Source organism: Zingiber officinale, chromosome 6A (genome assembly GCF_018446385.1).
Source record: "Zingiber officinale cultivar Zhangliang chromosome 6A, Zo_v1.1, whole genome shotgun sequence".
Classification (NCBI taxonomy): Eukaryota; Viridiplantae; Streptophyta; class Magnoliopsida; order Zingiberales; family Zingiberaceae; genus Zingiber; species Zingiber officinale.
In genome coordinates this window covers 89,788,760-89,803,897 of record NC_055997.1, presented here as the reverse complement: position 1 = coordinate 89,803,897, position 15,138 = coordinate 89,788,760, and the positions used below count along the sequence as shown (strand labels likewise).

Sequence of the window (15,138 nt, the reverse complement as noted above, 5' to 3'; positions counted from 1 at the left end):
CTACAAGAACCCCACCAAATCCAATTGCCTAACTACTGGAAATCTTTATAACATCACAGTATTAACACAATATACATATGGTATGTAATTATAACTGAGATAGTCTAATTGAGGTCATTCGTACTTCTATAAAGCATCACACCATATCTTACTAACAATGTAGCTAATTCCAATATAGACTACATATCTCTTTATAACCAATAAGGATATCTATGTTATCCAAGTATTAAATACAGTCCAAAGATTATAAAATTAAACATTTTACCTATTTGTCGTCTGAAGATGTTCCGTCGCTGTCCAGTGCCCATTTTACCTCGGAATTCCGTACAAGAAAACCAACGGAAATTCATATAAATCTGAAACGGAAGTCCGAAACATAAACATAATGAAAATTCGTGCTAATCCGAAATAAATACCCAGTTTGACTCGCAAATTTGGGCTAACCCGAATATCCAGAACACCAAAAGCAGGTATTCATAACTCGCTCTGATACCAATACCAATAAATTTGTATCAGCTAAATCTCGAAATCCGTAAAACAATATACAAACAAGTATCGCCAACCTTGGCGTTCTGATACCAAATAAATTGGTATCAGGTTATCACAAAGATCCAAAATACGAAAACAAAGGATCATATACCTGTGCTCTGATACCAAATAAATTATCACGCCCCGGAGGAGTCCCTGTCCGAAGAAATTTCGGCAACATCTCCCCTGTACGGCGGACAATCTGAAACTTTCTACATCGCCCTCTGGGCCACATATACCTCAGCCAACACGACCGGCACAATAACAATAATATAAACAATCACCCACGCAGTTAATAATTTAACTAACTGTAACAGTGATAATATGACTCAAACACAACCCTACTCAACTACACTCATAAAGCACAAAACCGATGTCCAACTCCACTACACTCATAAAGCTCAAATCCGACGATAAAATCAACTTACCTCTTCTGTCGTCTAGGCAGGCGTGTAGTAAAACAAATCCAATAAAACTCATAGGCAATAAGAATCCATACAAGATCCAAATGTATCAACACAAACAAGTCCAAACATAGTCTAAAACAAGAAAGACTAAAAGTTCAACACGACATCCTCGGACTAGCGACTGGAACCCTCAGGACAGCATCAACCTGAAAATAATAACGGAGGAGGGTGTGAGTCCAACACTCAGCGGGTATCAACTGATATGAATAATAAAGAAAATAACAGGCAGCACTAATCATGCGTACAGTCTCCTGATACAAGGATAAATGCAACTGAAACAAAACAGGAGAAAACTGTAATAACCAGGACCAAGGTATAAGTACAACAAGGTCGTCAGACCGAGAGTGTCATAATCTTGTATGTATGTCAATCATATGCATCCATATAAATGCAGCAAGTAAATGCAGCAAACACAAGCAATAAATGCATCATGCATATGATGCAAATGTCATGTTCACCCCTGACGCCAGTCAGTCATGTCACACATAATGGTGAGACCGAGTGGGTAGGGCTGTGACAACCGTGTACTCTGTCATCACTGCTCCTGATGAGTGACCGAGTGGACGGGAAGCTGTCGGAGAACACACATACTCCTACCCCAAATCATAAATGGGGGAGCGCAATGCTCTCATCTCCCGGTACACCATGATGGGGAGGGATCCTTGACGTGCTACCACACTGCGTCACACTACCCATGAGCGGACCAACGAAGCACCGAACAGAGCAAAACTTACGTGCTACCACGCTGCGTAACGCTACCCATGAGCGGACCAACGGAGCACCGACAGTGATGAAACTGGCGATGTGCTCAACAATGATGGTGCAGACTATCGCACAACATGCAATCATGCGAATGGTGCATGATACTAAGCATGACAAAATACTGAGCAGTATAGCAATAATCCATATACATGTAAAATGTGTACCATCGGGAAGTGAATCAAATCAAAGTTCACAGACCAGATAAGGTATCAAAAACCCTACGTCCTGAACATGATAAATAACATGGTTGTGTCACTACCTCTATAAGCAGGTAAATACTAACATGATGTGCATAACAAATAAACAAACAAGCATGTAGTAGATCAGGTAGTGATCAACCGAAACATATAAGAAAACACAATCATTGCTATTTGTTAAAGACATTACTATGCATATTAAATGACATAAAGTCAAAGTACCCGCCCCCAATAGAAAGGATTGTATCCGGTTCAAATCCGACGTCGAGATTCTCGTCTCGCGTCAAAGTCCTGTAGTAAACCGTATAGTTTAGCTAAATTAATTATAAACAAATAGCTAAACAAATTCCTAATCCACCAACCATCTAGGGTTAGCTTCATTAACCCTAATTACACCATTAGGTTAATTTTAAACCTAAGTTAACAATTATTGCTAACACAACTAGCAATCATCTACAACGAAGATCAATTCCTACGCTATACCTAAATTCCCAACCGCTGTTGTTGCTGGAACAAGGGTCGTTTGCTGTTGGAATTTAAGGTAGCAGCTGTTAGAACAGAGTGAGCCAATCTGCTGTGATTCCGGATCAAGGTGAGATCAAGCAACAACACCCAAACAGAGAATCAAACCCAAATCCACAGCTAGGAATGACACTTACCTCCAACCAGTAGCCCTAAATTTCTTCCGCAAGGAAGGAGTCTGAGCTCCGATTAGGGGAAGCATCAAGAAACGATCCAAAATCTTCCTCCTAGTATAAAACAGGAAGAAGGTCACAAGCCGATAAACCCAATCAAACAAGATCATTAAATCCATAAACTTCTCGTCCCTGCTTACCTTGAGGATCGCTGCTAGGGCACGGGAACACCGGCGATGGATCGACAGTGGCACGCAGAGACAAAGAAAGTCAGGCGATCGTGTGGAGACGACTAGGGCATAGATGAACTCGGCTGCCGGCGCTAGGGCACAGGCGACAGCGACGCTGGTTCGGGTCGAGAGACGGCAGCGGCACAGGAGGAGAAGGGATCGGGCGGCGCGGCTCGGAAGAGAGGGGAAGATCAGCACTGCTCGACTGTCGGGATAAAGAGAGGAAGCGAAACCCTTGCCGAGGGGTTAAATCGCGAGGGAGAGGAGGAACCGCCGACGGTTAGGGCTGATCGGCCGCGAGGAGGGAAGAAGGCGCGGGGAAAACGGCTCGGCCCGGGTTCGGCGAGGAAGGGAGGAAACGAAGGAATAAAAAGAAAAGAAAATAAAGAAAAAGAAATAGAAAAGAAAAAGAATTTAGAAAATAAACATTTCCTCGCTAAAACGGGGTAACCTAAACAGGCTTTCCCGGGCTCCGTTTTTATCCCTGTTAACTCGTCCGTACGAGCTCCGAAAATTTTTTGAAAAATTTTAAAAAATTCCAAAAAATTCCCTTATTCTTATTCGTCATTTTTCGGTATTTTATATCTTTTATCAAGTCTTATGTCCTCACACTCCTGAACAAAATGACTCCTCAGAGAGAAAACATCGTCATATAATTGAAACTGTCTTAGCTAACAAACTCAACATCAAAGATTTTCCGTTGAATTTGTCGCGCGGGGGAGGGGGTTGTAAAAGAGAAGCATTCACTATGATTATGCCAAAATAAAATTAAGACCTATTAATTAATCCTTTCGTTTATCACTCTGTCACAAAATCTTATAATATTTTCTTTATTTATTATTATGTCAATTGATGGAGTCTTATAATGTATCTATAAATTATCCCTTTTTATGGACAAACAGAGGCAATCAACAATTTTATTATTTCATTTTGTTTCTCTCCCATCTTATTTCTTTCGTTCCAATCCTTATGGGCACCTAGAGGAGGCAAAAGTGGCTGCAAACCACAATTTAATTCGATAAACATGGTTACTTTTGTGATCCAACTGGGCATGGACGAACATTATCGAGTACAAACCTCAGCCGCAAGGGCATGGATTCCTGCGACCAATGGCAGCAATGATAGGGCTACAACCATGGCGGTTAACGATCCAAGAGGTGTGGCCATGCTCTATAAATAAGAACAACAAAGGTTGCAACATCGAGCGACAATAATATTTGTTGAGAAGACAGCAACAAGGATCACTTTTCTGGTTGTAATCTAGAGCATCGTAGGCTAGCCGAGGGAGAGATCGAGAAAGAAAACATCGAAGAGCAGATGGAGACTTGGCGAAACATACGAGCTCTTAGGACATCTAATTACGCCTATATTAATGACCTCATCTACTAAAATTAAGCCTTGGGACCTTTGGTACTCCTTCTGAACTCTTTGTTGCAGATAAATGAATAACAGTCATTGTTTGTCATTGCATATTTTATTCAAATAATAACAATACAGATAAAAACTAACTGTCATTTACTTGCTTATTTTCATTCATTTTATTTCTCTTTAAGTAAACGAGACATTAGAGTTTAGCTCTCAGTCCTTTTTCACGCATGTCTCTAGGAGGAAGTTGGAGTTCTTTCCAGCCTTCAATCTCAGGTATCTTTGTCAGATATTTCTCCACCATATCATTGCTCACCAGTTCCAATTTCGAAGGCTCCCACTGTCAAGTATGATAACAAAATGATAGAAGAAATTAATATGAAAAAAAAACAAAAATATATGTGAAAGTTATTTAGAAGAATTTTGGTACAACTTGTGTACGTAGATATATCACCTTTGGTTTATAGTTTTTCTCCAATAGTGTTGCCCTAACACCCTACGTTCAACAATATATCAACACTTTTTTTCAAAAATGAGAAAAGAGAAATAAACTCTATACAAGGTAAATTAGTGAATACCTCAAGTGAGTCGTTTGACACTGTTCGTCGAAAAGAATGAGCACATATTTTACTGTCTCGAATTAAGCACTCTTCTAGTGGTTCAAATCGACCTTTTCTAACCTATGAATTAGGGTTAGAGATATGAAATTTCATTAGTTATATGTATCTTTTATATCACTTGTCCTTTTCTCTCTTTACCTTCATCCAAGTAAATAAACTCTTAGAAAAAGAGAAAAGGAAGATAATAGATAATTTACCGACATAAGGAAGATCTTGAGATTTATTGGTGATGCTGCCTTCATTGATCTTATTGACTTAGTAATCCACTCCTCTTTCAAAGTTGCATTCTCATGTTCCTAAACAATCATAAATGGGATATGTAATGATTTAAATTATGACTCAAGGTATACAAACATATACATAAACGTTCATAAATACATACATGTGTTGTATCCTTACCAAAGAAGATAAGATTTCTTCTACTGTTTGTTTTGAGAAAAAGTGGTTGATAACGTCGAGCCTACAAAATGATATAAATAGAAACACGTTGAATATATATATATATATATATATATATAGATATATATATATATATATATATATATATATATATATATATATATATATATATATATATATATATATATATATATATATATTTGTGGGAAATTAAGTGAAAATGTGTATGTACTGAGGCATGGTTCACCTATGAAGAACACTGTCTTCTTTCAATAGCAGTGGCTGAGTATATTTGCTAATAATTCCCTGGATTGTATTTGGTTCAACAACATCCACCTCATATAATGATTTCTCCAACAAAATTAAATTCTATTCATTGGTTAGAAATAATAGTGTAAGGACAATGATGTTCAAAATAGATTCTGATTTTTGTTTAAGGAAAATAAACAAACTAGCATATTCTTTTTTGAAAAAACAAGATAGAATACTTTTGAAGGAACAAAGTGAGTGGCAAGTCCACATGCTACCATCTCAGCACCATTCAGTCTTGCACCAGTAAGGCCAAGATATTCCCCTAAAATGATCAATCACAGTCCAAAAATCATCATATATTTTCAATATAATCACATATGTAATCATAGAGTTATTAACTAAGTGATAACCTAAGAAGCCGGGAAGCTTAGAAAGAAAATAAGATGCTCCAACATCCGGATAATAGCCTATAGCTGCTTCTGGCAATATTGCAAAAACCTAAAAGCAAATACAAAGCACCAGTTCAGAACCATAAATCTTAGCATAAATGCCGATTGATCGTACCGTGTTTTCGGTAACGACTCGGTATCTTGCATTCATAGAAAGTCCAGCACCACCTCCCATCACTGCCCCATTGATCAGGAAAACCTTCAAGTAGAAATTTGCTTAACTCGATATGTTACAAAACATATGTGGAGAATATTGTTTCAGTAAGCCTATTGTTGTATCTGATATGAGCAACTCACCAGGGGCATAGTGTATGTTGCCACTTGATAGTCCAAGGTGAGTTGCTTTTGATAAATTTGAGTTGCTAGTGCCCATTCACCTTCTCATATTTAGGTTAACAATTAGTTGCTCTTATCAAATTTCAGATAAAAATGAATAATACAGAATCACCAAAAAAACTTCCAGCTAATTAATATAGCCGTTTTGAATAATACCTGTGAGCGAGCAACGATAGTATTCAATAACATCTCCTCCAGCACAAAATACTTTTCCATTTGCCTTCAATCCATGATGAAATATTCAGAAATTAGACACTTATAAATAGTGAATTTGATCCGGAGAATAATAATATTTTCTTCATAAAAGAAGTTGAAAGTTCAAAGAAGAAAATGGATGCAATGTACCTTTACGATTACCAACTTAACAGTAGGATCATTTTCCAACTTCTGGAACTCCTCGGACAATTGTAAAACCTTAAAAACAAGATTTGTTTTTGAAAGAAATCAGAAACCTAATTTAACATGAATCACAAATTAAAATCAAAAAAGAAAAATGACAATGGAATATTTATTGCCAATATTTTAGTTATGAGTAAATAAGTAAATTTATCTTATAAATGGAATGCTTTTAAATGTTTTAAATTGGATGGAGATAAATAAATCAAACTTTAAATTGATTTTTTTGCTTAATTTTAAAGCATTAATAATGGCATGTAATTTATCAAAAAATAAATTTTTAAATGGCTTGTACAATTGAGACTAAAGATGAACGAACCATTTGATAGTTCAGGGCGTTCAATTTTAGGGGCCTATTTAGTATCACTGTCTTCACATGAGAGTTTCCTTCCACCAAAACCTTGCAAAAAGTAGAAACAAAAGGTTAGAAATTTTAAATAAATCTAAAAATATTCAATAATAACCAAGGGAATTAATGCTTTAATTTATTGCTAATTTTCTTATCCTCGTATATGCAATAACTTGAGAGCTATTGATTTCAATAGCTAGACTCCTTTTTCTCTTTGAAAAAAAAATGTATATATTATATACAATGAAGAATCTAATTATTGTTGTTATTTGAGATACTATGCAGATATGTTATGTTATATGGAATTAAATATTGGGCTATGACATGAATATATAAGTAGAAGATTAGAGTTGAAGAGATTATGATATTAAAATGGATGTATGGACATATAAGGATAAATAAGATAAGAAATGAAAATATTAGAGAGAAAGTCAGGATTGCACCTATTGAGGGAAAATTCTAGGAGACATGTTTAAGATAGTACAGATAGGTACTTAGATGACCAATAAATATTTCAATTAGGTGAAATGAAAATATAACAGATGTCCATATCAAATGAGAAAGACCTAAAAAGACTTAGTTAACAATAATAAAACATGACAAAATTTATTTAAATGTAAATAATGATATAATAGGAGATAGAGCATAATGACTTAAAAGGATCCAAATAGTCAACCCCGTCTAGTGGGGTAAAATTTGATTATATTATTATTGTTGTAGAATTAGAAATACTATACAAATTAAGGGCAATCACTTTATAATGAGATATATTTGCAGAGCTAGGAAGAACACAAAGGAAAATCACGTTATAGTGGATCAGATAAACAAAGTTAGGTAGAACATATTCGTCATGATATTTATTTTTTATTATATTAATTTATATTGTTTTATATATTATTTTATTTGACAAATAACACCAAAATAAACATATTTATATTGTGATTATTAATTTTTTTATGCCTAGAAAGTGGAGAATATGTTTAGCTCAAAACACAATTCAAACCCTTGTTAATTCATATTTGCTAAGCAACAAAAAACACAACAGAACTAAAAATTCAAAAAGAAGTTACTAGATAGGTTTTTTTTTTTACAATGATATTTTTCCTTTATTTATTTGGACAAAAGAAAAGCTGGAAAAAGATTAAACCATTATTTCTCTCTGAAATTAAACAAACAAATTTAGTTTAGTTGGTGTAGACATGTCCAGCACTGTAAGATCTCATCTAATTTATACAGTATTAATTAGAACAGTAGTAATATACAAGTGCTTCTCTTAGTTACTTCTTGCAATCTAAAAATACATGCTTAACACTCATTATAGCAGCTAATTGAGGGCCAAAGCAAGCAAAAAGAAATGAATGAAGTTGCAGATAACAATATATATACCTGATCATCCTCGTAATTCGAAGATTTATTTGTAGCCATATCAACTTAAAAACAAAGGAGAAAAAAAAAAGGCATGCAGTGTGTATATTGTATTAGTAAAAGGTGATGATGAGTTTTATAGAGAGAATTAAAGGCCCTCGAGTTTAGCTCTGCATATTCTTTCATTGACTGAAATGATTGCGTGCAAGGCAGGTTGTTGGATAAACATGTGAGTCATATTAACAATGGTACTTGCAGAATGAACCATCGATAAACGCGTGTAACAAAGCAAGAAACATGTATATCTGGATTAAAACGTGCTTCTCGCACTGTTGATTTAGAAGACAATGCCATTCTTAGTCAACCAAATAAATTCTCTACTGTTGATAAAAGATCATTTATAAGACCTTTACTTATGTGTCAAAACATTTGGGAATACATAATCAAAAATCAGATCTCCACTTATATGATTATCATTTATCACTGGAAAAAAACTAATTTAGTGACGAATTTTTACAACCAAATAAATTCATCTGAAATTAGCAACGAAAATTATGACAAAAAAATATTGTCTCTAAATTAGAAACAAAACTATTTCGCCTTTTTACCGATCCACATAACTAAGTTTCCGAAATTATCAAATCACGTACTCATTTTTCATTTTACTTGTAAAATATTGAACAAATAATAATTAAATAATAAGGTTATTTGAGAAAATAATCTTATTAGAATTTTTAGAAATTTTCTTGGAATTTTTTGGAGTTTGTATGACGTATGTTAAGGGGATGCATTTATAGACTTGAGAAAAGTCTGTTTGGAATACTCAAATGTAGGAGTTGATTGAGTTAATAAAACCTAAGTATCAATTAAAACCTAGGTTTTTGTTTTTATTTTCGTTTCTTTTTTTTTCTTCTCCCCATCTCGCCGATCTCCTCCTCCCCTCTCCTCTTTGCACTGTCACCGCCGCATACTCCCGATTTCCTTTCCCTTCTCCTCTCTTGCGACGTCGAGCCACCGGCGACCCTTGCCCTACTTCTCCATCGCGATTTCTCTGTCTCTCCTCTCGATTCCTCATTTTTCCCTTTCTCTGCCCGATCCCTTGCCCTCTCCCCTCTCGCTGTGTCGCCTCTGCTCAACACTGTCAATGCCGCTCGACGCCGCACTGCCGGCAGACACCACCCGACGTCGTGTCGTCCACAAGCCAGTGTGTCACTTATCTCGGTCGCTCCGTCATTGCCGGAAGGGAGGAGTCGACACGAGGAAGAGTGGCGACTCCGTTCCCTCTCTGCCGCGACGCCGCAACACATCTCATCACCCCTCTCTATTCGCCTTGTGTAGTTGCTGACCTCCATGGCCAGATGTCGGCCGCCAACCACCTTGACACTCTGACCGCAAGACACTGGCATCCCACTCCTATGCACCGACACATCCTCTTCTTCCCTGCAGCCAAGCTTTTGGGTCGCGCCCTAGAGCTGCTGTCGAGCCACCTCCTTCAGATCCGACACCACCGTTCCCTCTTGTTGTGGTACTCTCTCTAGATTTGGAGAAGAGGGGAGCTCTAATTCCACCATAGTAGCATTTGGATTTCCGATAGAGAGGAAGCTACAAATCTATATTAAGGTAAAGCATGTTAGTCTCATATTGGTAGCTGATATGAGTTATGATAAGTGGACCTTTTGCAGGAGAAGGAAAGGGGATAACAAGGACAAGGAAGATTGAAAAGGGCGAGATGAGGGGCCGTTTGGAAAAGGTTTGATCAAGTAAGGGGGTCGCTACACGTATGGCCGACAGAGATCGGTCAAACGTAATAGACCGACTGAGCATATAACTTCGGCGGGCAAAGGCTAGCCGAGGGTAAGAGACCGATCGAGCGTGAAAGTACTTATCCTTAAGCTATCCTGAATGTTTATGTACGCCTGACTGATTAATCTCGGTCGATAAGGCATGTTCGGCCGGGCTCCGTAGACCGATCGAACACAAAGGCATGTAGTCTCGCATGACCCTTAGTATACAGCCGACTGAGGGAAGGTCTACCAGACGATAACGTTTATATACGCCCGATTGATTAATCTCGACCGATAAGGTATGACCGGCCGAGTTCAATACACTAGCCGAGCATGGAAAGCAGGTTGAGCATAAAGGTCTTCAACCTTGCACGGTACCTGGAATATTTATAATAGTAGGATCATGGTCGGGTATAAACAACTGATCGACTATAGAATATCAGCCAAGACTAATACAACAGAAGATATTTCTCATATATACAAAATGGGCTTATGTGACTAACCAAATGTATATAACAGGTGAACCATAAGAATATGTAATCATGTGACAGCTTAATTAATTTGACGGCAAAAAGCTTCTAGAAGTCTCCACAGGTATGCTAAACAACAAAAAAGGTACATTTGGGGTGAGAAAAAAATTCCTTAAACTATTATTGCAGTTTCGACTTACGTCATCTCTTAACAAATTTTAACAAATTGGGGCCCACCTCATAACTGTGGAGATTAGATGAGGTGGAATAAAAAGGGGAATCCTCTCCACTGGCCAGGTACGCAAACATACACATTGAATCAGAAGAAAACCCTAATTTTCATCTTTTCCACATTGCTCCTTCTTCTTCTCGTCGGAGACTAACTTGAGCGTCCGAGGGCCTAGCCAAGGATTCTCACCCCGATCTTAGGTCACTAACGCTTTGTCGGTTGGTCTCATTATGTGTAGGAAGAGGAGATCATCCATTGGATTGTCGAGCCTTGGCCGATCCACGGAGTCACCTCTCTAGAGTTCCTTTTTGCGAGGTATTATTCATAGATCCGCTTTAGTTTTCTCGGGTTTATTATTCTGCATTTAGGCTCTTGTGAGGTCCGCTGTGGTTTTCTCAGATCCTCTCCTGGTCGTCGGTGTCGGAGTCATTATTCGTCACCGCCCATCGTCGCCAAACTCTTCATCTCGCAACCTCTCAAACAGGATCAAATTTGGCGCCGTCTATGGGAACTCTCACCTGAATCGGAGACTACATGATGGAGGACGCTGGAAAGTCTAACACTATTACTCTGACCCAAGAAGACTTGGAGTTGCTCATCAACTCCAGAATTCAAAAGGCATTACAACAACAACAACAATAGTAAGAAAACACTGGAGGCACCTTACCGGTAGCGATAAATCCAACGATCTCGACTACATATCATCGCAAAACTGGAGGCATGGAGGAGGATGATGTGGCTTACATAACTCCTGCTCCCGTTTCTCCCACTCGACATCCTCGTGCATGCTTTCGTACACCTCTGGAACAAGGAGGATGAAAACCAGCGCTTCAAGAATCCTCTGATGAAGCACATGCGAAGGAAAAAGGCAGAGGAAAAGCAGTAACCAGCGACAGTTCCCCGGAGAGAATTATTACTTCATTCTCTCAAAGAGATCTTGACGATCCACTACCCAAGCATTATCAGAGCTTAAACATTGGAGAATATTCTGGTGCCACTGATCCTGAAGATCACCTGTCTAAGTTTGAAAGTACGACTCTGCTACAGCAATTCATTGATGGGGGCAAGTGTCAGATGTTTCTCATTACTCTGGGAGGAGCAACTCCGAGATGGTTTAAGAGATTGCCGAAAAACTCCATCAGATGTTTTAAAGATTTTCGTAAAGTATTTTTTCATTATTTCATCAGCAATAGAAGGTATCATAAGATCCCTTGGAGCCTTTTTTCTATTAAACAGGGGCCTAAGGAAAGCATCAGAGCCTACATTAAAAGATTTAATCAAGTAGCTATTGATGTCCCCAATGCTACTACTAAAATTTTAGTAAGCGTTTTTTCTCAAGGGCTTAATGATAATGATTTGTTCAAAGATTTGATATGTAATCCTCTAACCAACTTTGATTTATTAATTGAAAGAGCTACTGAATTCATTAATGTGGAAGAAGCCTAAGCTGCGTGCAAAAAATAAAGTGTGGTACCTACTGCAGTTCCAACTAATGACAGGTCTACAACTCCTTTTCATCCACCAAGAGGACCTCGTATGGTTCCTCTGCAACACCGCCAGCCTAAGCATAGGCCCAAGCAATTCAACATGTGGAAATGTCATAAGACGTCCCAAGGAAGTGGTGTACCTACCATATGTTAGGTACCCATTACACTGAAAATTATTTTTCCCTGAAGAACTAGTGGATAAATAACAATCGGTATCGCCGACGATCTCTCAACCGACAAACCTATCAAAGGCAAAATAGTCTGCCTAAGCTGGAATATCGGGCGACTGAGCCACAACAGGGAGCGCTGCAATTACCGGGCGAGCCATCTAGAATGCCCGAACCAACACATCCCGAGATGACAATGGCTCAGAAGGAGGAAATCTCGATAGACCTTGGAGTGCAAATTACTTGCAACCATACAAAGCCTAACAAGTACGCCTGTAATTTATCCATATATTTCATTTAATTTTTGGATATAATGAAAAAATGCAGGCATCTAATCATTAATCAATACATACATTTGCTAGAATAGACCAAGCGATTCTCCTCTCGAGCGTGCTTCCCCCGCTCAGAGATAATCGATCGAGGACCTTAAGGAGTGACCGGCCTGACTTCCTTAAGGGGAGCCGGAGACTTTAAACCCTTAGCAGTTGAGCGTGCTTCTTCCGCTTAGTACTATTCGAGCGTGCTTCCCCCACTCAGAGATAGTCGATCAGGGACCTTAAGGAGTGATCAGCCTGACTTCCTTAAGGGGAATGGGAGACTTTAAACCCTTAGCAGTTGAGCGTGCTTCTTCAGTTTAGTACTATTCGAGCGTGCTTCCCTCGCTCAGAGATAGTCGATCGGGGACCTTAAGGAGTGACTGACCTGGCTTCCTTAAGGGGAACCGGAGACTTTAAACCCTTAGCAGTTGAGCGTGCTTCTTCCGCTTAGTACTATTCGAGCGTGCTTCCCCCGCTCAGAGACAGTCGATCGGAGACCTTAAGGAGTGACTGGTTTGGCTTCCTTAAGGGGAACCGGAGACTTTAAACCCTTAATAGTTGAGTGTGCTTCCTCCGCTCAGTACTATTCGAGCGTGCTTCCCCCGCTCAAAGACAGCCGATCGGGGACCTTAAGGAGTGACCGACCTGACTTCCTTAAGGGGAACCGGAGACTTTAAACCCTTAATAGTTTGAGCGTGCTTCCTCCACTCGGTAACGATTAACTAGGATATCTTGAGAAGAGAATGGTTTGGCTCTCATCAAAATAGCTAGAGATTTTATATTTTAAGAAAATTCAAATTCGCTCGGGAATACATTCCCAATCGAAATATATCAACTTTTTGGCTTCCAAGCATTAATTCAGGTTCGCTCAGGAATACATTCCCGATCGAAATACATTAACTTCCTGAGCTTCAGGTATTAATTCAAATTCATTCGGGAATACATTCTCGAACGAAATATATCAACTTTCTGGGTTCCAGACATTAATTCAGATTCGCTCGGGAATACATTCTTGACCGAAATATATCAACTTTCTGGCCTTCAGGTATTAATTCAGGTTCGCTCAAGAATACATTCCCGACCGAAATACATTAATTTCCTGGCCTTCAGGTATTAATTCAAATTTGTTCGAGAATACATTCTCGACCAAAATATATCAACTTTCTGGCTTCTAAACATTAATTCAAATTCACTCGGGAATACAATCTTGACTGAAATATATCAACTTTTTGGCCTTCAAGTATTAATTCAGGTTCGCTCGGTAATACATTCCCGACATAAATACATTAACTTCCTGGCCTTCAGGTATTAATTCAAATTCGCTCGAGAATACATTCTCAATCGAAATATATCAACTTTCTGGCTTCCAGACATTAATTCAGATTCACTCGGGAATACATTCTCGATCGAAATATATCAATTTTCTGGCTTCCAGACATTAATTCAGATTCACTCGGGAATACATTCCCGACTAAAATATATCAACTTTCTGGCTTCCAGGTATTAATTCAGGTTCGCTCGGGAATACATTCCCGACCGAAATACATTAACTTCTTGGCCTTCAGGTATTAATTCAAATTCGCTCAGGAGAACATTCCCGACCGAAATATATCAACTTTCTGGATTTCATATATTAATCCAGGTTCACTCGGGAATACATTCTAGATCGAGATACATCAACATTTCGACCTCCTTGTATTAATTCAGATTCGCTCGGGAGGACATGCCCGACCGAGATATATCAATACTTCGGCCTCCTCTTATTAATTTAGATTCGCTCGGGAGAACATTCCCGACTGAAATGTGGCAATATTCTGGCCTTCTCCTATAAATTTATATTCGCTCGGGAGTACATGCCCAACCGAGATATATCAATACTTTGACCTCCTCGTATTAATTCAGATTCACTCGGGAGTACATTCCCGACCGAAATGTGATAATATTCTGGCCTTCTCATATTAATTTATATTCGCTCAGGAGTACATGCCTGATCGAGATATATCAATACTTCAGCCTCCTCATATTAATTCAGACTCGTTTGGGAGGACATTCCCGACCAAAATGTGATAATATTCTGGCCTTCTCATATTAATTTATATTCGCTAGGGAGTATATGCCTGACCGAGATATGTCAATATTTTGACTTCCTCATATTAATTCAAATTCGCTCGGGAGGATATTCCCGACCGAAGTATGGCAATATTCTGGCCTTCCTATATTAATTCAGATTCGCTCGGGAAGACATTCCTGACCGGAATGTGGCAATACTCTAGCCTCCTCGTATTAATGCAGACTCGCCCGGGAGGACATTCTCGACCGAAATATGATAATATT

At 38.5% G+C, this 15,138-nt stretch overlaps 1 protein-coding gene across 1 annotated transcript; it reads right to left on the bottom strand.

Moving 5' to 3' along the window:
* Positions 1-4,282: 4,282 nt before the first annotated feature.
* On the bottom strand, positions 4,283-8,460 carry LOC121996883 (probable 3-hydroxyisobutyryl-CoA hydrolase 3). The gene is made up of 14 exons (XM_042551044.1): positions 8,372-8,460; positions 6,956-7,036; positions 6,586-6,654; positions 6,397-6,460; positions 6,202-6,281; positions 6,020-6,103; positions 5,866-5,953; positions 5,692-5,777; positions 5,451-5,572; positions 5,204-5,264; positions 5,002-5,100; positions 4,763-4,864; positions 4,639-4,680; positions 4,283-4,524 (listed from the first exon to the last, which is right to left on the bottom strand). The coding sequence occupies exons 1-14, from the start codon at positions 8,408-8,410 to the stop codon at positions 4,384-4,386; spliced, it is 1,158 nt and encodes a 385-aa protein (XP_042406978.1). The 5' UTR covers positions 8,411-8,460; the 3' UTR covers positions 4,283-4,383.
* Positions 8,461-15,138: the final 6,678 nt, after the last annotated feature.